Here is a 24,684-nt window from a genome sequence, read left to right on the forward strand (position 1 = left end):
AGGTACCACATAGTCTGCAGTTCAGCCAAGTGCCTTTACTTTGAGGCCTTTGATAATGGCTGTGTACCAATCTACCTCTGATTGATCTTCCACTCCTGTATGTAATGAGCGGTTTTGGGGGATATGATCCCTTAAATCAGGATCCAATAAAAGGATACCGCAAAACCTTCTCAGGATACTCAGGATTTTTTGGTTTTGTACAGGGAGTAATTAAAAGCATCCTTGAGAACCTCTAGGGCAGGGGTGCACAACTCGCGGTCCACATGCGGCCCCCAGAGCCAAGGTTTGCGGCCCCCGTCCTCCTGGACAGAAACACAGATGATCGTGTGATCAGCTCTGTTTCTGCCCGCAGTGCCACGCGATGGAGCATTGTAGCTCCTGCTCCCGCACTGTAGCAGGAGCAAGTCTGCTCCTGGCTGTCAGTGACAGCGGGGAGCCAAGGAGAAGGTTAAAGCAGTGTATCAGTGCTTCTGCCTTCTCCTCAGATAGGTGAGCGCTATGGAGGGTGGACCTGGCTTGGGGGCAGAAGAGCGCATAGCTGCAGGGTCAGGAGACCCTGCTCAGCCCCCATGGAGGCTGGTTTCCCCTATAACTGGGGCTCCTCAATCAAAGGGTAATACCCATGAACATGTATCATCTATCTGAGGCACTCCATTCCCCCATCCATACCCACCATAATGACCATGGTGGACAGCAATCATGTGGGATGATGCGTGATCGTGCTGGACTTTGTCATTACTCCAACAGAGTTGTATGGTGTGTGCTCCCTCAGCAGTGGGATCCCTGCAATCTACCATTTACCAATTTGACGAAGGATAAATACCCCTTTAAAGGGCATCTGTCAGCAGATTTGTACCTATGACACTGGCTGACCTGTTAAATGTGCGCTTGGCAGCTGAAGGCATCTGTGTTGGTCCAGTGTTCATATGTGTCCGCATTGCTGAGAAAACTGAAGTTGTAATATATACAAATGATCCTCTAGGAGTAACGGGGGCGTTGTCGTCACACCTTAAGGCTCTACTTTCTCTGCATCTGCTGCACCCTTTGCACTTTGATTGACAGGGCCAGGCAGTGTAAATGTGATCACACCTGACCCTGCCAATCAATTGTATAGAGCAGGCATGGCCAACCTGCGGCTCTCCAGCTGTTGCAAAACTACAACTCCCACCATGTTTAGACTGTCTAAAGCTATCAGCCTGCAGCAGGGCATGGTGGGAGTTGTAGTTTTACAACAGCTGGAGAGCCGCAGGTTGGCCATGCCTGGTATAGAGGGTGCGGCAGTTGCAGAGAGAGCAGAGCCTCTAGGTGTAACAGTAACGCCCCCGTTGCTCCTAGAGGCTCATTTGCATATAATAAAACATCATTTTTCTCAGTAATCTGGACAAATATGAACATGGGACCAACACAGATGCCTTCAGCTGCCAAGTGCACATGGAACAGGTCAGCCAGTGTCATAGGGACAAAACTGCTGACAGATGCCCTTTCATTCTGGATTTTCAGCACAACAAACTACCTTACTAACTATAAAACATTTGTGTCCTCAGAGGAACAGTATTCTTTACTTTTTTTCTCAGCAGAATGACTTGTTTTTCTCTCATTGCATTAGTATAGTGCCCTGAGAGCACAAGCCATCGTCTATCATGGTAATGTCAGGAGTTAGCGCAGTGACCTGCAGATCAATGTGACTGGGGGCACTGAGAAGGTTCCTTGACGCTAATCAACTTTAATGATGCATAGGAAAAAAATGTCATTGTCTCATTCAGATTAGATAATATGGACTGATCTCATTAGGATGTAATGCTAAGGAATAATAAACGATGGACACATTACAAAAAACTGGAAAAAAATCCAGGAGGATATTACACAATGCTATGAGGAGGGATTCAAGGTGGAACATGTCTGGGATTATGCATAGCAATATACATTATAGTACACAAGTGACAATTCCAGATGTCCTTGTATTAATAAGACACCAACCACAGAGAGACTGGCACTGTACACATGGATAGATTAGATAGATAGATAGATAGATAGATAGATAATACATAGATAGATAGATAGATAGATAGATAGATAGATAGATAGATAGATAGAAAAATTTGAATATCATGCAAAAGTTCATTTACTGTATTTGAAAAATGCAACTTAAAAAGGTGAAACTAACACATGAGATAGACTCATTACAGGCAAAGCGAGATATGTCAAGCCTTTATTTGTTATAATTTGGATGATTATGGCTTGAGAATATTACATTAAATTAATTTAAAAAACGATGTTAAATAGAAAAATGTATGATCTCTGAAAAGTATAATCATGCATATGTACTTAGTACTTGGTCTGGGCCCCTTTTGCATCAATTACTGCCTCAATGCAGCGTGGCATGGATGCTATCAGCCTATGGCACTGCTGAGCTGTTATGGAAGACCAGGATGCCTCAATAGCAGCCTTCAGCTCTTCTCCATTGTTCAGTCTCATGTCTCTCATCTTTCTCTTGGCAATGCCCCATAGATTCTCTATGGGGTTCAGGTCAGGCAAGTTTGCTGGCTAATCAAGCACAGTAATCCCATGGTCATTGAACCAGGTTTTGGTACTTTTGGCAGTGTGGGCAGGTGCCAAGTCCTGCTGGAAAATGAAGTCACCATCTCCATAAAGCTTGTCTACGGAAGGAAGCATGAAGTGCGCCAAAATCTCCTGGTAGACGGCTGTGTTGACTTACTCAAGCACAGTGGACCAACACCAGCAGATGACATGGCTCCCCAAATCAACACAGACTATGGAAACTTCACACTGGACTTCAAGCATCTTGCATTGTATGCCTCTCCATTCTTCCTCCAGACTCTGGGTCCTTGGTTTCCAAATGAGATGCAAATGAGGACTTTGGACCACTGAGCAATAGACCAGTTCTTTTTTTCTTTAGCCCAGATAAGACGCTTCTGACGTTGTTTGTTGTTCAGGAGAGGCTTGACAAGAGGAATACAACATTTGAACCCCATGTCCAGGATCCGTCTGTGTGTGGTGACTCTTGATGCACTAACTCCAGCCTCAGTCCACTCCTTGTGAAAGTCCCCAACACTTTTGAATGGCCTTTTCCTGACCGTCCTCTCCAGGCTGCGGTCATCCCTGCTGCTTGTGCACCTTTTTCTTCCACACTTGTCCCTTCCATATAACTTTCTATTAATGTGCTTTGAGACAGCACTTTGGGAACATCCAACTTCTTTTGAAATTACCTTTTGAGGCTTTCCCTCCTCATGGAGGGTGTCAATGATGGTTTTCTGCACAACTGTCAGGTCAGCAGTCTTTCCCATGATAGCGATTCCTACTGAACGAGACTGAGAGACAATTTAAAGGCTCAGGAACTCTTTGCAGGTGTTATGGATTAATTAGCTGACTAGAGATTGTGACTTTGGGGTTTTCATAAACTGTAAGCCATAATCATCCAAATTACTGCATTTTTCGCCCTATAAGATGCACCAGACCATAAGACGCACCTTATTTTAGAGGAGGATAATAATATTTTCCATTACACCTCAGGTCAGACCAGCAACCAGATCCCACAATGTTAACCAAGCCATCAGCCCCCATTGTCAGACATCATGCCCCCATGTCAGCCAACATGCCCCCATGTCAGCCACCATGCCCCCATGTTAGCCACCATGCCCCCATGTCAGCCACAATGCCCCCAGGTCAGCCACAATGCCCCCAGGTCAGCCATCATGCCCCCATGTCAGGGATTATGCCCCCATGTCAGCCATCATGCCCCCCCATGTCAGGGATCATGCCCCCATGTCAGCCATCATGCCCCCCCCCCCCCCATGTCAGCCATCAGCGCAAATAAAATAAAAAATAAAAACTTACCTCTCCTGCTCCTGGACACCGCCGCTCCTCCACACCAGCGCCCTCTCTTCTTCCTGGTGAGCTGTCAGCTGTGAAGGCTGCCCACAGTGAGGTCACATGGTGCGCAGCCCTGCACAGCAGACAGCCGAGCGGAGGACCAGAAAGCGGTGAGTACAGATCCTTCACCGCTTCCCGGTCCTCCGGTACTAATAAAGTGCTCCCAAAATGGAAGCGCTTCATTAGTATTCGCCCCATAAGACGCTTTGGATGGGGGGGGGGGGGTCATGCGTCTTATGGGGCGAAAAATACGGTATAACAAATAAAGGCTTGAAATATCTTGCTTTGCATGTAATGAGTCTATCTCAGATATAAGTTTCACCTTTTAGGTTGCATTACTGAAATAAATGAACTTTTGCACAATATTCTAATCTTTTGAGTTTCATCTGTAGATAGATAGATAGATAGATAGATAGATAGATAGATAGATAGATAGATAGATAGATAGATAGATAGAAAATGGGAGATAGATAGATAGATAGATAGATAGATAGATAGATAGATAGATAGATAGATATGGGATATAGATAGAGATAGATAGATAGATAGATAGATAGATAGATAGATAGATAGATAGATAGATATGGGAGATAGATGGATAGATAGGAGATAGATAGATAGATAGATCGATCATAGGGTGAAACCCTGACTGTACATTATACAAGCTTCCTGTCTCCCATTATTGACAGTCAATAAGAGAAAACAGTTTTCTGACTTGATTAATACTTATAAAGTTATCTGAGATCAGATCTACCAAGAAATGTTTCATTTTAATGGCAAAAATGTCTGTCAGAAGCTGAAGCTGTTCTAAAAATACAGAAGAGATCTGTGCTGAAAGCATCAATTTGTCTTCACATTGACATATAAAATATAGATTTTTTTCATACTGAACACAGAGTAAAAGCTTACAAGGGATCTTTGGGTGCGATTATAGCAAAGCTTGGCAAAAAAATAATAATGGGACCACGTAACTGGTATTTTGTCAGGATATGACCTTATCAAGTTCTCTACAAAAGACTTTTCTGGGTTTCAAAAAGCAAAAATATTGAAATATAGATTGTACAGCGGGTGTGCTTGGTATCGCAGCTTAGCCCCATTCACTTCAGTAGGGCTGAGCTTTGCCTAGGCCACGTGACTGAGGAACGTGACATCAATGGCCATTGGTGGATTGGTCATAGACCTTACAGGGAAATTTCCCGGTGGGCTGATGCCCAGGGGGCCGTCTGAGCCCTTCTCACGGCCGGCCAGTGGCAGTTTTTGGGGATGTATTTTGTGAAGGACTGTGGTATTTGGCTCTGTTGAGGTGGTATAATGTGCCACAATATGGCATTGCTGGCCCCACCTACTTGTGTTGTCCCTGCCTTCCATCAATTTGGACCCGACTACAAAATAGGGCCACTTTTAGTATTTTTTCCAGGGACACTTTATGTTCCCAGTCCGCCCCTTTCAATGGCCTAGGAAAAGCTGGAGAAGGCTGCAGCACTACTGTCTTCTCAAACAGCTATTCGGCGGTGACCCTAGGTCTCAGACCCCCACCGATGAGATACAGATGACCTCTCATCTGACAATTTACCTAGTGTTGGGCTCTAGAAGCAATGACTGGAGATTGGAAATGGGGGGTGGGGGCGGGACTAGAAGAAAAACAGCTCTGAAACCAGTGAAGAGGTGGATGTAAAAGTATGCCGCCAGGTTCAGTTATGTGACGGTCCTCTTTATCTGAAGTCAACTAGAGCAGAAGCCACTCAGAAGTAGCTCTTCAATCTGGTTCTAGACGACAACTCTGGGTGCTAATAGGGCATATAGACAGAAGTTGTCCTGATGGGACAACACCTATAAAGAAGAACAATGCAAGTAAATATGGCGTTGTGGGCATTATTGTCCCATTATTGTCCTATCAAAGCTACATTATTATATTACAAAGTGTGGACCCTGCCCAAAAGGTCCACACACATTTGAGAGAGAGGGGGAAAATTCTACTGTGAATATTCCTAATTTGATTAATTAAGAAAGATTTGGCACCGGAATAATGTACTGTAGTGCCATTTTTCCCAAAGCATTTATACAAAGTCAAGGACTGAATCCTCACCGCCACTGTGAGCTCACCGCCAGACAAGGTTTGCTTTCCTGGTGATAAACTCTTTAACACTGCCCTTTTTTTTCAGTAGTTAGCTTGAAAATTTGTACTTAAATTAACAATATAAAAGAAATCATATGATTACAGCATTCACGGCTCTCCACAGAGAGTCCCTAACACAGAATTTGGAAATTATGTTGGCACCGGATTAACCCTTAGACATGTACGGAACTGGGAGAGTCATTAAATATGGCGCCCGCTCGCAAGCTCATCGGGCGCCATCGCTGACGGGTCTCTGCTGTTTCAAACAGTAGAGATCCGCGGCTAATGTCTGCGACCGGCAATAATCGCAGTCATTTAACCCTTTAGATGCTGTGACCACGGCATCTAAATAGTGAAAAACCCAGAAGCGCATGCGATCAGGTCTCTCTCAAGAGATCCAGAGTATTAGAGCTGAAGTTCCTAAGGAGGCCTGCAGGTGGCAGGTCAACACAGGATAACTGCAAATTTAGCTTATATTGTAGATCTATGGAACCTCAGTATAAGCTCAAATAAAGCTCTAATTACTGAATATTGTAGCATTGTAGAAAAGCTAAATGCTAGCTAGTGAAAAATGTAAAAAAAATATATAAAAATAAATAAATATAAACCTTTAAATCACACCCCCTTTCCCTAGAATAAAAAAATACATAAACAATAAAAAAAATAAACATCATGGGCACCGGCCCGTTCTAAAACGCCTGTACTATTAAAATATAAAAATATTTATCCCATATGGTGAATGTCGTAACAGAAAAAAATCAAAATGGCCGTTTCGCCATTTTTTTCATTGCTTAATTTACCCCCAAAAACATGATCAAAAAGTCAGACACATAATAAAACTGCAGACCATCCCGCAAAAAAATGAGCCCCCACACAGCTCAGTATACATAACTATAAAAAAAAGTTATGGGGGTCAAAATATGGCAATGCAAAAAACTAAATTTTTTATTTTCAGTTTTTATTTTATTTTCAGTATTAAAGCACAGATAATAAACGGCACAGGTCAGTTTTTCCGCACAGGGAATGCCGTAGGGACAAATCCTGTAAAACTGTAGCGGAATTGCATTTTTGTCCAATTCTATTCCATTTGGAGTTTTTTCCTGCTTCCCACTAAATTGTAAGCCATGTTAAATGTACAACTTGTCCCGCAAAAAACAATCCCTCATATGGCTATGTGAACGGAAAAATAAAAAAGTTATTGCTCTGTGAAGACAGGGAAGAAAAATGAAAATGCAAAAAAAAAAAAACCTCTGGTATCAAAGGGGTTAAATCTCCAATCTAGCAGGGGCAGGTTGGGTCCCCATCTGTCAGTGACAGCCAGGGACCCTGAGGAGAAGACAGAAGCATATTATTACCGCTTCTGCCTTGTGGCAGTGTATAGAGGAAACGGCTATGCTGCTTCCTCTACTGGATGTAGTGATCATGTGATCGGGTGTCTTGGGTATAGCATTGCTGCAAGGTCTTGGTCTACCCTGATCAGCTTTGCCTGTGTACAATACCCCCACAGGGGGATGTTTTCCCCTGTAACTGGGGCTCCTTTGGATGTCAGAAGATTCTGCTCCTTAAATTAGTTATCTAGGTCTAAATTTTTCTTTTCCCCTGTCTTTCTCCTGCTAGATCCTGCAATTTACCAATGTCCTTGCTCTACTTTATCTGTCTCACTCTGGAAAATGGGAGAGTTGTCACGTGACTGCACCCTATGTGGAGACTGTGTTTCCTCTGACATCACGGCCAGGCCTCGCATGATGCCCTCCGTCAGAATCCCCAGCCAAATGGTAGTGATGTCAGACCCATGTGATCTTGGAATGGGCTGATCTACACATAAACAAGGTAGGTGGTCACTGCTAGCCATATCAAAACTGTGTGGGAGGAAACAGCAAGGGGATGATGGAGGGTGTAGTGGGCAGAGTTGACAGCAAAAGGAAGGGTGTATTAGGGGGTCTACATATCTGGTTGATCTTACAACACTATGGGAAATGTTGTGGCTCCTGCTCCTCTACACCCACAACCTGGATGTTCGGGTTGTAAACAATGGAGCGCAGCGTGAGTATGGAGATTGAAGTGAATGAAAACTCAGGAAAAGTTGACAGATACTCTATTATGCTCTGTAGGAGATTAGACTGATATTAGTCTGATATTGTCCACACCCCTCATCTTTCCTTCTCATCCTGGTATGTCTACATTGAAGCTAACTGCTGCACCCAGCTTTTCCACAGTCTGATATTGTCCCCACCCCTCATCTTTCCTTCTCATCCCTGGAATGTCTACATTGAAGCTAACTGCTGCACCCAGCTTTTCCACAGTCTGATATTGTCCACACCCCTCATCTTTCCTTCTCATCCTGGTATGTCTACATTGAAGCTAACTGCTGCACCCAGCTTTTCCACAGTCTGATATTGTCCCCACCCCTCATCTTTCCTTCTCATCCCTGGAATGTCTACATTGAAGCTAACTGCTGCACCCAGCTTTTCCACAGTCTGATATTGTCCACACCCCTCATCTTTCCTTCTCATCCCTGGTATGTCTACATTGAAGCTAACTGCTGCACCCAGCTTTTCCACAGTTTGATATTGTTCACACCCCTCATCTTTCCTTCTTATCCCTGGTATGCCTACATTGAACTTTTAATGTCTGTTTCCCTGCTGGATTTATAGAGTATTTGTTTACATTGACTATTTCACCCCTGTATCTGGTCCTCCCTTGATTAGGCCAAATGTAACCCCCTTCCCTCTTGGTCACACCTGATTGAACACTGAGTGGTATAAATCTAAGTCCTTAGGTCTTTTCAGACCTTGGTCTTTTCAATGCAACATCTTTTAAGTGCAACTCTTTAAGTGCATATACCGAATTATACCAGAATTAGACCAGAAGGGAACCACAGGTGATTACAGAAATATTTAATGCAAACAATGTTTCACCTTTTCATCTTACTCTTTCCACTTTTCCACAACCTCCTGAAATACCCCCACATCCATTCACCCGGCAAGGAACTATTCATCTCTTCCTCCATCTTACCTTCTCATCTGACCGCTTGCACAAACCTGTTTGGCAACATAAAACATTTCCTTCCCAAACACACACAGATACCTCATGCTCTCTCTTATTCTCATCTATTAACACTTTCTCTGCTTCTCCTTACTGCTGGTGATATCTCTCCAAATCCAGGCCCCCCATAGCAAATCCCCACTATCACCTCCATGTCCCACTACAAATCTCCTTCTACAAATTTCTGCAACCCCTTAAACCTAATAACCAATCCTCTGACCCCTGCTCCTTTGGTTCCTCTTGTGGGAGCATTATGGAATGCTTGCTCTGTCTGTAACAAACTCTCCTACATTCATGATCTTTTCATCTCTCAAAAACTTTCCTTTCTGGGTCTCACAGAAACATGGCTGGCACCCTCTGACACCTCCTCCCCTGCTGCACTCTCATGTAGTGGATTTCAATTCACTCACACCCACCGCTCCGGCTGCAAACATGGTGGAGGAGTTGGTCTTCTCCTATCAGACACCTGCTCCTACAGCCCAACTCCACTGCCACCCTCCAATACGCTCACCTCATTTGAAGTACACTCTGTTCGCATCTACTCCACCTCCAAGTAGCTGTCCTTTACTGCCCCCCAGGCCCAGCCACCATCTTTCTTGACCACTTTAACACCTGGCTACTACACTTTCTTTCTGCCGATATCCCCACTATCATCATGGGTGACATCAACATTCCTATTGACACCTGCTACTCAGCCGCCTCTAAACTGCTATCACCCTCTTCCTCCTTCGGTCTATCACAGTGGTCTTAAGCTCCCACCCACAGAGATGGTCACACTCTGGATCTTATCTTTACCCACGTCTGCTCCCTATCTAACCTTTCTAATTCGCCTCTCCCCCTATCCGACCACAACCTACTCACCTTCTTTTCTTTGGTCTCTTCTGCTGCTCCACCGGTCCACAAACTAGCACCTCCCCCCCCCCCCCCTGCAGGAACCTTAAACAATTAGACTTTCGCTTGCTTTTTCTGACTCTCTTCTCCCACTCTCTACTATCTGTTTCCTCCAAGACCCAGATGCTGCCACCACCCTATATAACACCACAATAAGTGCAGCTCTGGACATTGTTGCCCCCCTCACACACAACAAAACCCAAAAAATCAACAGACAGCCCTGGCACACCGACCTGACCAAAAAACTCAGACAAGCTTCCAGGGCTGCTGAGCGGTGATGGAAGAAATCCCCTTCTAAAGATCAATTCACTGCATACAAGCAATCCCTCCTCATTGTCAAATCCTCAATCGCTGATGCAAAACAGGCCTACTTCTTTTCTCTCATATCTTCCTTGGCCCACAGCCCTAAACAACTTTTTAACACTTTTAACTCCCTTCTCCGTCCCCCAGCGCCCCCACCCTCTCCTCTCATCGCAGCTGAGGACTTTGCCACATACTTCAAACAAAAGATAGTCATCAGAGAAAGCTTCAGTACACAGTCCCCACAGACCCTCTACACAACTGCTCGGTTCTCTTCTTCCAAAACCCGCTTCTCCACCAATACAGAAGATAAACTCTCCACTCTACTCTCCAGATCCCATCTCACCACCTGTGCACTTGACCCAATCCCAACCCACCTCATCCCTAACCTCACCACAGTGTTTGTCCCAACCCTAACTCATCTCTTCAACCTATCACTAACCTCTGGTGTCTTCCCCTGTGCTTTTAAACATGCTACCATTACACCCATCCTCAAAAAGCCTTAACTTGACCCATCTTCTTTGTCCAGTTATCGCCCCATATCACTTCTTCCGTATGCCTCAAAGCTACTTGAACAACATGTCCATTCGGAACTGTCCTCTCACCTCTCTTCCTGCTCCCTCTTTGACCGACTACAATCTGGCTTCCGACCCCACCACTTGACTGAGACTGCCCTTACCAAAGTCACCAATGACCTACTAACAGCCAAAACCAAAAAACATTACTTTGTCCTCCTTCTCTTTGACCTGTCCTCTGCCTTCGACACTGTCGACCACTCCCTTCTGTTGCAAACTCTCTCATCTCTTGGCATCACTGACATGGCCCTCTCCTGGATCACATCATACCTCACAGACCAGATGTTTAGCGTCTCCCACTCTCACATCACCTCCTTGTTTCATTCCCTCTCTGTTGGTGTCCCGCAACGCTCTGTCCTAGGACCCCTGCTCTTCTCTATCTACACTTTTGGCCTGGGACATCTCATAGAATCCCATGGCTTTCAGTATCACTCTTATGTTGACGACACACAAATCTACCTCTCTGGTCCAGACATCACCACCTTACTAACCAGAATACCACAATGTCTATCTTCTATATCATCCTTTTTCTCCTTTCGCTTTCTAAAACTTAACATGGATAAAACAGAATTCATCATCTTTCGCCCATCTTGCTCAACCCCCCCAACAGACCTATCTATCACGATCAATGGCTCCACACTCTCCCCGGTCAACCAAGTCCGCTGCCTTGGAGTGACTTTGGATTCTGCCCTCTCCTTCCAACCGCACATCTAAGCCCTTTCCACCACCTGCTGCCTCCAACTCAAAAACATCTCCCGCATCCGCGCTTTCCTTAAAGAGGACCTTTCACCGATCCTGACATTGTGAACTAAGTATACAGACATGGAGAGCGGCGCCCGGGGATCTCACTGCACCTACTATTATCCCTGGGCGCCACTCCGTTCTCCCGGTATGCCCTCCGGTATCTTTGTTTACTAAGTTATGGTAGGCGGAGATTTCGGTCACTAAGTTATGGTAGGCGGAGTCTGCCCTTGTTCTGCTGTAGCGCTGGCCAATCGCAGTGCAGAGCTCACAGCATGTGAGCTCTGCGCTGCGATTGGCCAGCGCTACAGCAGAACAAGGGCAGACTCCGCCTACCATAACTTAGTGACCGAAATCTCTGCCTACCATAACTTAGTGACCAAAGATACCGGAGGGCATAGCGGGAGAATGGAGCGGCGCCCAGGGATAATAATAAGTGCAGTGAGATCCCCGGGCGCCGCTCTCAATGTCTGTATACTTAGTTCACAATGTCAGGATCGGTGAAAGGTCCTCTTTAACTTTGAATCTGTGAAAATGCTTGTACATGCCCTCATCATCTCCCACCTAGACTACTGCAACATTCTCCTCTGTGGCCTTCCATCTAGCACTCTCGCACCCCTCCAATCTATCCTGAACTCTGCTGCCCGACTAATCCACCTCTCACCCTGTTACTCCTCTGCCTCTCCCCTTTGCCAATCCCTTCACTAGCTCCCCATTGCCCAGCGAATTCACCTCAAAATACTAACAAATACACACAAGGCCGTCCACAACCTGTCCCCTCCCACCATCTCTGAGCTACTTTCCCGATACATCACCACACGCAATCTCTGATCCTCACAAGACCTCCTTCTCTCCTCTCCTCTTATCACTTCTTCCCACAATCGCCTCCAAGATTTCTCCCGTGCATCCCCCACACTCTGGAACTCGCTACCCCAACATACCAGACTCTCACCTAAAGTGGAATCCTTCAAAAGAAACCTGAAAACCCACCTCTTCAGACAAGCCTACAACCAGTGACCCTGCTGCTGTAAGCCCTCACGGGCAAGGCCCTCTCTCCTTTTGTACCAGTTTGTAACTCGTCTTGTTTATGCTTAGTGCAACTGTCTGTATTATGTATGTATACCCCTTTTCATATGTACAGTGCTATGGAATGAATGATGCTTTAATAATAAATATTAATAATATTAATTAGACGAGGTTTACACAATTAAATTAAATTTTCTAGGATCCCCCACAACCCCTTTAATAAAAAACACAAATGTCTTTGTCACATGTGACAATCCCTTAGCTGTCACATACAGGTAGCCGCAGACCTTAACTATAGTTTGGCATCTGTAGTACAACAGAGCGGGCACTACCATTCCTACAACCTGTTACTGTCTTAAATGCCTAAACAATGTGTAACGCCACCTTGCCTTCTACAGGTATGTTCATTAGGTGCTATGTAAATGTTATTACATGCTCTTTGCCTGGTTCTCCAGCAGGTGGCAGTGTATCTAGCAGAAAGTACCTTTATTTAGAATGGAAGTTGCCGTTCAATTATCCCCCTTTTGGGCAGAAGTGGGCTAGTTTTACTTCTTACCAAGGGAGGGGTTGCGGGAAGCTGTTTTAGTTGGAGAGTCAAAAGTGGAGTTGAGAGCTGGAGCGAGAGAGTGAAGAAGTATGGTATGGTGAGGGAGTGTTTCTCCTCACTGCTGCAGGAGCTTTGGGAGAGCAGCTCAAAGAGCAGCCCATTCCTGTTATATAAAAGCACTTAGTACATCTGAGAGGGAAAACAGTGCAAAACACACCCTACTCAAAAACAAGGTTACAGGATACCTCACTCTCATAAGAAACAGTAACTGAAGCTGATAGGAACCAGACTGAAGCCAGAGATTAGCACAGCAGCAGAGCGATAAAGCTAAGTATTGAAGTTCACCTGCCAGTTTACCCTTAGCCTGCTGGAACCAAGAGAAAGGTCAAGTATTGTTTGGATGACACAAGTTTATTGCAAGTTTATTCAAGTAAAAACCGTTGAACTCTAGTCTGGACTCTACTTACTCCACCAACTACAACTCCTTTGTTGCTATGGAGCTTAACCCCAGAGAGCGACAGTATGCAGGTATGAGCACCCTAACACAAACTATTAGGGCCACAACATACCACACCGCATTCCTAAATACTGGGACCCGATCGCCCCTGGCAGGTAGCCCACCGCACATTTCCCAATGACTTTGACAGGATTTACTTATAATCTAATAGCTATGGAAACTGTCTTTGCTCACTGTTTAATTAGAAAAAAAAATTTAATGAATAGGTTGGAGTTTTCTTGTCTGATTTTATTATTTCTGTGGGATAAGTGGCACTAGAAGAAATCTCCTCCTACTTCTATAACATTAGTGTATAGGCAATTTTATGATGGCAGGGCAAGTCTTCTATTAACAGAATGGCAAAAAAACATTGGGCTATTTAGCTAATCAAAGAATACACAGGATTATGAGCTTGCTGTATTATTTAGGAGAGCGCTGCCACTGCCTCTTTGCCCTTCTCTGTGGAAACTCTGCAGCTGCTCAGTATATGAGGTAGAGATCTGTGCTGCTGATGGTAGACAGGGTTAAACTTTGATCAAGAATCCAGTTGGAGGGGAGACGCAGGGCAGACAACTCAGCCAGCAGACGGCGCAGTGCACGGGCGCTTGGTCATCAGATCGGGCAGTGCAGGGGGTATGACTTGTCTCTCCAACCAGCACGGCCCAATGACATTCCGCACAGACACAGACCTGCTGCCTCCTGCTCCCTCAGGCTTGTGCACGGAACGTCATTACAGCAGGGAAATAAGCTGACATCACAGGCCATGTGACGCTCACCTAGCTAGGAGAACAAGGCCACTGTAGATGAACTAAGTGAACTGAAAACCCCTTACATTTTCTTAGTTGGAAACATACAAAGAACAAAAAAATAAAAAATAATAACTTGGACAACCCTTTAACAAGTTAAACTAAAAGTTGGCAGAAATGTTTACTGGACTTTTTCAAAAGAGTCTTTTAGAATCTCGAAGATCTACAATGAAACTTCTTTGAGATGACCAGCCAAAACTGCATTGAAAAGATGATAGCAAGTATGTATAATATATGGAAGAACTGAAAATCTGTCACAGGAAATTTTGTCTGGATAAGGGGGTGTTCTTCTCAAGGGGATGGTCTTTTGGAGAAGTTTTACAGTGCAAAACATGCTTCTCCATGAACTTGATAAATGGTAACTTTTGTATTTTTGCATTAGCGTCTATGTGTATCACAACTTCAGTCCAGATTCCAGTGTGGATCCTATGGGGCAGGACTCCCCCAAATGCCTATGTTACAGGTGGCAGAAAACAAAGGTATGCTCGTTTAAAGGTTGCATATATACAGTACAGACCAAAAGTTTGGACACACCTTCTCATTCAAAGAGTTTTCTTTATTTTCATGACTATGAAGGCATCAAAACTATGAATTAACACATGTGGAATTATATACATAACAAACAAGTGTGAAACAACTGAAAATATGTCATATTCTAGGTTCTTCAAAGTAGCCACCTTTTGCTTTGATTACTGCTTTGCACACTCTTGGCATTCTCTTGATGAGCTTCAAGAGGTAGTCCCCTGAAATGGTCTTCCAACAGTCTTGAAGGAGTTCCCAGAGATGCTTAGCACTTTTTGGCCCTTTTGCCTTCACTCTGCGGTCCAGCTCACCCCAAACCATCTCGATTGGGTTCAGGTCCGGTGACTGTGGAGGCCAGGTCATCTGGCGCAGCACCCTATCACTCTCCTTCATGGTCAAATAGCCCTTACTTTCAAAGTTTTCCCAATTTTTCGGCTGACTGACTGACCTTCATTTCTTAAAGTAATGATGGCCACTCAATTTTCTTTACTTAGCTGCTTTTTTCTTGCCATAATACAAATTCTAACAGTCTATTCAGTAGGACTATCAGCTGTGTATCCACCTGACTTCTCCTCAACGCAACTGATGGTCCCAACCCCATTTATAAGGCAAGAAATCCCACTTATTAAACCTGACAGGGCACACCTGTGAAGTGAAAACCATTTCAGGGGACTACCTCTTGAAGCTCATCAAGAGAATGCCAAGAGTGTGCAAAGCAGTAATCAAAGCATACATATTTTCAGTTGTTCCACACTTGTTTGTTATGTATATAATTCCACATGTGTTAATTCATAGTTTTGATGCCTTCAGTGTGAATCTACAATTTTCATAGTCATGAAAATAAAGAAAACTCTTTGAATGAGAAGGTGTGTCTAAACTTTTGGTCTGTACTGTATATATACATAAAGATATAGGCACTGAAGTGGTCTGAAGTTCATTTTTTTTCATATAATTGTATTTTTTATTGAAATACAACAGTACAAATCAGTTTCATCTTTTGCTTAATGTATAAAGTAAAATGAGCAAGGCTGTACGCACAAAGCCTTCAGCCAAAGAAACAAAAAAGAAGCATCAGATGTCAAATACAATGTAAGTTGAATATAAACTATTAAAGAATGAGAGATAACCTAGCTTCTTGTCGTATTCGGTTATTTGAAAAGAAAAAGGGGCAGATATCAACGGTATTCCACCATAGAGAAAATGCTCCTGAAGGAGGTAGCTGCATAGATTTTACTATTAGGATCGATATAATCCGCCCTGCAACTTATCAAAACATTACAGTCATAAAGAAAGTAACTACCAAAGAGAAAAAGAAAAAAGACTTTGACAATACAGACACATAAGGAGGTGGAGAGGGATTATGTCATTCTCTTGGGCTCATCTCAAGGTTGCCTACTAATCCAATAGGTGTCCCATACATCCCAAATAGCATGAAACATGTCCACCTTATCCTGAAACATTGCTGTCATATATTCTAAGGTCCGTATTTCTGTCACCTTGGCATATAGGTCAGAGATCTTTGGAGGGTCAGAACGTTTCCAAAAGCGGGCAATAAGGCAGCGAGCTGCAGTCAGCACTTGTACTAACAATTTAAGAGAACGTTTCCTTATATGCGCCGGTGTAATATTGAGTAGTAAGGATATGGGGTCAGGGGGTATACTACAGCCAAAAAGATCACTCAGAAGAGTGCTAACTCAAGACCAGAAGGTACATATTAAGGGGCAATCCCAAAAAATGTGGTGTAGCATTCCCCGAGATGTCCCGCATCTCCAGCAAACCCCCAGGACTGCCGGATTCAATCTATTCAGGAGATCAGGAGTGTGGTACCAATACATTAATATCTTATACTGGTTCTCCTGAGAGAGAACTGACATAGAAGACTTCGCCGATCTCCAAGTGGTCTGAAGTTCTAATTGCTATACAACACATTGTACGTATCTTAAAAGATCTCTTTACACAGGCTGAAACAGCAGGCAATTATTGGGAACTGTTTGTTCCCCAATAACTGCCTACTAGTTATATGAGGTGAGAGCTGCATTTACATGCAGCAATCACTTCCACTGTATGGGACCAGTGATCGGTAGAGTTATCACTTGTCCCAATACACCATCATTGTTTCTGGGCAGTAGATTCCTGTTACGACAGCACAATCTGCTGTCCAGAAATAATTATTTAGTTGACTGCAACATCAAGCATTTCCTCGTTCATCACGTCATTGGCAGCACCTTTAAAGAGGGGAATAATTGGTAAGGAATATTCCTAGGAATGCTCATTTCTAATAGTTGCCCCAATGATTGCCCAATTGCTTAATCACAAGAAACCATGTAGCACTTGGAAGCATCAATGGGATCTAATTAGGTTTTCAGAACTACAGTAATCCACTGGACAACTTATTGAAGTTGTCCTCTTCATAAGGCTTCTCTAACACTCTCTTCTGTTGTGATGGAGGCGGAAAGCTGCTTGTACTACTCAATAGTGTTAATTATATGCTTCTCATTCAAATTAATGGTTTCAAGTTCGCAACAATAGGACCTGTTCTACAGCATTTATTTGTCCTATGCCTCATAGGATAACCCACTTTTTGGAATTTACCAGAAGGCAAACTAAAGTGAAAAAACTAATATAGATTTGCAATTCTCTATATGCTGACCTGTAGTGCAATCATGAAGTTTATGTTCCACTTAAAGGAAATCTGTCAGGAGGTTGCAGCCAGCACTATGCTGGGGAGAACAGTGCAAACATACCTGGTGGAGTTTTCATCATCAGGTGTAGCGAGAATATGAACTTTTATTCTGCCAGATTCTGCTCCTTAAACACACTGGAGGCAGTTCACTAGGAAGCTCTTTTAGTTGCATTTAAGAAGCAAAATCTGGCAGAATACAAGTGCATATTCTCACAACTCCTGATAAAGAAAACTGCACAAAAAGTATTTTTGTACTGTTCTACCCAGCGTCTACCTAGTGCTGGCAGCAGTTTAGAATGGTCAAAACTGCTAATAGGCTGCCTTTAAGTCAATATAACTATCAAATAAATGAAAAGCAACATACAGTAATACAGTAACATGGCGCGATGTGATGCCAGCTAGCAAGAATTTGTATGCTCGAACAAAAAGATACCAGCACTTGACAAATGAGCTTGTTTTTCAGCTGATTGTCACACTGGGAAATGATCAGAAATGAATGCTCTTATGATTAATCGCTGATCATCAGCTTATGTAAGAGATCCCTAACATAGACATAACATGACCCTAACCCTAACTATTCTTTATCACTGCCTAAAATCCGCTCCTAAAAATGTGAAACACATAACGTGAAGATTTACCATTTTTATCCATGGAGTGAGGCTCTGACTGTTTCTTGCCAATGTCAGCAAATGAGCGCACAATTGGGATTCTGTTGCTGAGCTTCTTTTGGTTTTGGTGATAGTGCCTTTTCAAAAGTGCTTCGTGAACTCTATGGCGGACATCTTCACTGAGCTGCCCTGATGCGACTTGCTGATCCAGAATCATATCTGTTAGAGAAAAGGTTGGATACATGTCAGTGGAGTGAATTCACATTTTTGTTCTAATAGTCAAATTATGGGAGGCAATTTTGAATAAGTGTTGGTGCTCCTTGGGAGGGTTACCTCCCAGTATAATGAAACAGAATGCTAAGATTATCAGTTCTATGGTTCATCAGCTAACATTTTTATTTCGTTTATTAAAAATTTTATTGCTAAAAAATGTGTACAAATATCTATCTATATATATATATATATATATATAACATATATAAATATACCTATATTCTATAGACGTCATCTATTAAACAGTGACCTCCATTTAACACACATAGGACAAGTTATATACATAAAACAGAGGACAGAGGAGGCTGGTTCAAAGCTGGATCAAAAGTATTGGAGGTTATATATTAAGACTAGCATTTCATACGTCAGTTAATCAGAAGTGTGCTGGAGTAAGATGCTCCAAATTTATTATGAGGTGCAGGCCTCTTTAAAAATTTGGCCTCCATGCATTAGAAATGCAAATCTAAATTCATTGGGCCCCTGCAGGCCATGTCCCAGCCTGCTAAGTCCCACCAACATTTTTAAAAAGTGTCCTGAGTGCTGTAAAATTGAAAGAAGATTCACACTGTTGCGCAAATTGATGACCATCACAAGCACTCTGGCTCCCATCTCTGTTGCTTCTAGTCCCCGCTGGACCGGAAATGCTGTCCACATGCATGTCACCGGTGCTGTCCAATCAATGGTCTCAACAGTGATCTGTGTAGGAACGACACATGACCAAGTTGACCGATGAGGCCATTGAGGCATTTTTATGTCAGAAAGCTGGCATTTAGGCTGGAAAGCCCTGTATTCCTGCCGGATCTCATTATGGTGCATAGCAGTGTCCGGCTAGGTCGGATATAATAACCCCAGTAGTCTGTTCCTCTGCTGGAACAGAAAATGAAAAAGAAGAAGGGGTCCAGCTTCTCCAAAAAGTGACAATCTTTATTTTCTTAGTGCAGATTAAAATCCATAATCCAATGACAGCGTCTACGCATCTCGGACCTCTTTGGCTGAGTCCTTAATTACCAAATTATCTTAATGGAGATGTATCGTAGCCTAATTGTAAAACTGCAATCTTTTACAAAAAGCACAAGGAGATCCAGGTTGAAAGCATCCTGGAAGTTGTAGTTTCACTACAGCTGGCGTGTTGGAGGTTACAGACTCCTGATCTAGAGGTTCTGCTATTTGATTGTTGTTAAAATGTAGCCCCTCCCCCCCCCCCCCCCGCCCAATATCATCACCGTCATCATAGGATAATAATAAACTGATAAGAAGACTATCTTGCACAAATTGTGTACAGAGTGGTGCCTATGCACACAATGAACACAATCTGAGTTCTACTAGTTCTGGAGACAAAACTACCCAGACTACAATATCTTCCCAATTGACCAAAGGCATTCAAGTTCTTACTATATTTTTGAAGTTCCTCGCTGGGTAGTATAGTATAGTTCCTAGGTCAGACGGCCAGTCCATCCTAGGAGTGTGGCCGGCACCGGACGGAATATATCCTGCAGTAAAGTCTACAGCTGTATACATGTGTTACCTTCACTGGCTTTCATGTCCATGCATGTCCATGGTCCTCAACCATCTGTAGTAGTCTGTTACACTCTCCCTGAGAGGGTAGCTCTTGCCACAGTTGCTTTTCTATCAGCTTTAAATCGCACAGGGATGAAGTTTCCCCGGATAAATTCAGCTTCAGCTATACAAAGATTTCTGACTTGGCTTACTTGTCGGCAGCACACACTAAACACATCCTCTCTTATGGCCTGCTTGCCAGGAAGTATTTCACTAGTGAGGGGAAAGTGGGGCCAGCCCACTACCCAGAAAATTTTAATAAGGCTGCCAGTAAACTATTCCCCTCCCATGCATAGCCTTTTTGGACTACATAGTGCATAAGGAATCACATTAATCACTTACAGTGAACTACAGAGTTAACTCTTTTAGCAGTAAACCATTTTCTAATAATAAGTTAAGCACTGGGTCACTGCCAAATGGCTTTAAAGATAAAATATCTTAATAAGTATACTGTTTGTTTCCATGTGTAAGTATGACGTTAGTGGAATTGGTAAAAATGGCAAATACCACATTTTATTTTCACAATGGCTTTTTATGGTTTGAAGCGCACAGTCTACTAGTCGATTATTTTATTTTCTGGAGGCCAAATACAACAATGCAGGTAAATGTTTGACGTTCGCACTAATCTTGGCAATCTGATGCCTCATGATTCTGAGTCATGAGAGAGAAAATAGATGCATGAATTTCATTTTAGAAATAGGTGTGCGACACAGAATATTTTATTTCCATTTACAGCAAATCATTAAAGATCACTGTTCTTGCTCATATTGACAATTGCCTCTAGTGGGTCAAGTGAACACAAAGGCTACCCTAATGGACGTGGGTTGGTAAAGCTGGGCGCCATAAAAAAGGGTGCTCGTCCATTTCTGCTTCCATCTTACATGCTTTTCTTTAATATTTTCCTACAAATGGACAAGTAAGAGTTGACTTTAAGAGCTTAGACATGGTGGATGTTCAGTTAGACTTCATCTATTGCATTGAAAGTCAATATAAGATGTCTTCTACAGATCTAAACTACCTGGACAATGGTGTGGTCTGACTTTTAGTTTCAGCAATCATGTTCATTTCTGCTACAACAGTTTATATTTCTGGTAAAAACTGAAAGCTAGCTGAATAATATTTTGTAGGCCTGAGGAAGCTTTTCTGGTACCCAGCTTTGTCAACCCATGTTGAGACTGACCTGTCACAGTAATGCACTTGGAAGGTCCAGAAGCAGAAGCCATTGTGAACCAGTCATTTGCCACTAGAGTCTATCTCATATGGATTCTTTCAAAATTAATATATTTGATCTTGTGGATGATATGTCCTATGTGTGCATGTAGGACCTCCTGTAACTAAGAGTTGAGCCCGAAGGAAGAAAGAATGACTCTCAAACCCAAAGAAAGTTATTTTTTATTTTTTACTCAACGAAATTTATCACTTTGTTTTTCATTAGCAATTAAAACGAGATACTGACACATATTATTTTTTTCTAATCTATTTTTATTTTGGTAGATTTTTATATTTACTCCATTAACTGTACATGATTATGGGGGCAGCCATCTTGCCCTAGCTGTTAGCAGCATTAAAAAATTTGCTTAACAACAAGCTAAATGGACAATTGGAACCTATAGCCAAGGAGATAACTCATTGAACTCTATGCTGTGGCCATGCTCTGAGACCTGGGCAGAAAGGGGGAGGATGTGATTTCTGACCATCACCTTTTGTGAATAATATAGGTGCTACCTATCATTCTATACCTGAAAGTGGTAACCATGAGATGACTTCTGAGAAAGTGATATCTACAGAACAGGAAATATCAGCCTACTACGAGGCTCAGTAGTTAGAAAGTGAAAAGTGCAAGATTTCAGGAATAGAATTTTTTTTTTTAAAAATCACCAAAAATTCTTAAAAACATAAAATACTTTATGTAAACAATAGTTCATTTTCTAATGACACGTTCACCTTTAAAGTGTAACTGCCATTTTAATTTTTTTTCCTTCTAATGTGTAGAGACATTGATAGGGAACATTTTTCTACAATATTTTAGAGAACTTGTACATTTATATGAGCAGCACTCTCTAAATGAGCATTGCTAAGGCATGTCCGTCTACATAGTTCAGAGCAGTGCTCACTGTGAAGACAGCTGGGGTTAATTCTTTTTCATTCCCCTAAGGCATGTCTGTCTACACAGTACAGAGCAGCGCTTTCTGTGAAGATGGCTAGGGTTAATTCTTTTTCCCTCCCTGCTGGCTACTATATTTTTCTAGAACCTAAGATCTGTACTATGCATTTATATATGCTCTGCCCTCCTGCTATAGGCCTCATGCACACGACAGTTGTTTTTCTCGGCCTCCGTTCCGGTTTTTTTGCGGATAGGATGGGGACCCATTCATTTCAATGGGTTTTTAAAAAAATGCTGATAGTTCATCTGTTTGTGTTCCGCGTCCGTTGTCAGTGTTTCCCTTCAGCAAAAAAAATAGTGCATGTCCTACTTTTTTCCCATTTGCGGACAAGGATAGGCATTTATTACAAGGGATCTGTGGAAAAAAACGGATCCTCCCAAAAAAATTAAAGCACAATTTGCGGACGCAAAAAACAACTGTCGTGAGGCCATATTGACACTGATCAGTGTGGCCAGCACTGACCGTGAATAATTCTACAGTATCCTCGTCATGCTGAGTAGCTAACCAGCTGTCCCTGTCTCTCCTCCTCAATTGCTAGTACTGACTGCATGATCTGCCCTGCATCTGCTGGCAGTTGGTTAGTTGCTCAGCATGTTGGGGATACAGTAGAAATATTCACTGTCAGTGCTGGCCACTCTGATCAGTGTCAACACAGCAGGAGGGCAGAGCAAATATATATATATATATATATATATATATATACAGTACAGACTAAAAGTTTGGACACACCTTCTCATTCAAAGAGTTTTCTTTATGTTCATGACTATGAAGGCATCAAAACTATGAATTAACACATGTGGAATTATATAAATAACAAACAAATGTGAAACAACTGAAAATATGTCATATTCTAGGTTCTTCAAAGTAGCCACCTTTTGCTTTGATTACTGCTTTGCACACTCTTGGCATTCTCTTGATGAGCTTCAAGAGGTAGTCCCCTGAAATGGTCTTCCAACAGTCTTGAAGGAGTTCACAGAGATGCTTAGCACTTGTTGGCCCTTTTGCCTTCACTCTGCAGTCCAGCTCACCCCAAACCATCTCGATTGGGTTCAGGTCCGGTGACTGTGGAGGCCAGGTCATCTGGCGCAGCACCCCATCACTCTCCTTCATGGTCAAATAGCCCTTACTTTCAAAGTTTTCCCAATTTTTCGGCTGACTGACTGACCTTCATTTCTTAAAGTAATGATGGCCACTCAATTTTCTTTACTTAGCTGCTTTTTTCTTGCCATAATACAAATTCTAACAGTCTATTCAGTAGGACTATCAGCTGTGGTATCCACCTGACTTCTCCTCAACGCAACTGATGGTCCCAACCCCATTTATAAGGCAAGAAATCCCACTTATTAAACCTGACAGGGCACACCTGTGAAGTGAAAACCATTTCAGGGGACTACCTCTTGAAGCTCATCAAGAGAATGCCAAGAGTGTGCAAAGCAGTAATCAAAGCAAAAGGTGGCTACTTTGAAGAACCTAGAATATGACATATTTTCAGTTGTTTCACACTTGTTTGTTATGTATATAATTCCACATGTGTTAATTCATAGTTTTGATGCCTTCAGTGTGAATCTACAATTTTCATAGTCATGAAAATAAAGAAAACTCTTTGAATTAGAAGGAGTGTCCAAACTTTTGGTCTGTACTGTATATATATATACAGTTGCAAGAAAAAGTATGTGAACCCTTTGGAATTTTATGGATTTCTGCACAAATTGGTCATAAAATGTGATCTGATCTTCATCTAAGTCACAACAATAGACAATCACAGTCTGCTTAAACTAATAACACATTAAGATTTAAATGTTACCATGTTTCTATTGAACACACCATGTAAACATTCACAGTGCAGGTGGAAAAAGTATGTGAACCCCTAGACTAATGACATCTCCAAGAGCTAATTGGAGTGAGGTGTCAGCCAACTGGAGTCCAATCAATGAGATGAGATTGGAGGTGTTGGTTACAGATGCCCTGCCGTATAAAAAACACACACCAGTTCTGGGTTTGCTTTTCACAAGAAGCATTGCCTGATGTGAATGATGCCTAGCACAAAAGAGCTCTCAGAAGACCTACGATTTAGAATTGTTGACTTGCATAAAGCTGGAAAGGGTTATAAAAGTATCTCCAAAAGCCTTGCTGTTCATCAGTCCACGGTAAGACAAATTGTCTATAAATGGAGAAAGTTCAGCACTGCTGCTACTCTCCCTAGGAGTTGCTGTCCTGTAAAGATGACTGCAAGAGCACAGCGCAGACTGCGCCATGAGGTCAAGAAGAATCCTAGAGTGTCAGGTAAAAACTTACAAAAGACTTTGGCATATGCTAACATCCCTGGTAGCGAATCTACGATACGTAAAACACAAAACAAGAATAGATTTCATGGAAGGATACCACAGAGGAAGCCACTGGTGTCCAAAAAAAACATTGCTGCACGTTTACAGTTTGCACAAG

The 24,684-nt window shown here is 42.7% G+C and overlaps 1 protein-coding gene across 1 annotated transcript in view; it reads right to left on the minus strand.

Annotated features, from left to right (window-relative positions):
- Nucleotides 1-18,466, minus strand: part of SLC4A10 (solute carrier family 4 member 10) — a 110,473-nt gene extending 92,007 nt beyond the window's left edge. Inside the window, exon 1 of the mRNA XM_040441519.1 lies at nt 18,278-18,466. Coding sequence (XP_040297453.1) covers nt 18,278-18,464 — 187 coding nt within the window. The 5' untranslated portion in view covers nt 18,465-18,466. The remainder of the gene's footprint in view (nt 1-18,277) is intronic.
- Nucleotides 18,467-24,684: the final 6,218 nt, after the last annotated feature.

The sequence above is a fragment of the Bufo bufo genome, chromosome 7 (assembly GCF_905171765.1).
Source record: "Bufo bufo chromosome 7, aBufBuf1.1, whole genome shotgun sequence".
Taxonomy (NCBI): domain Eukaryota; kingdom Metazoa; phylum Chordata; class Amphibia; order Anura; family Bufonidae; genus Bufo; species Bufo bufo.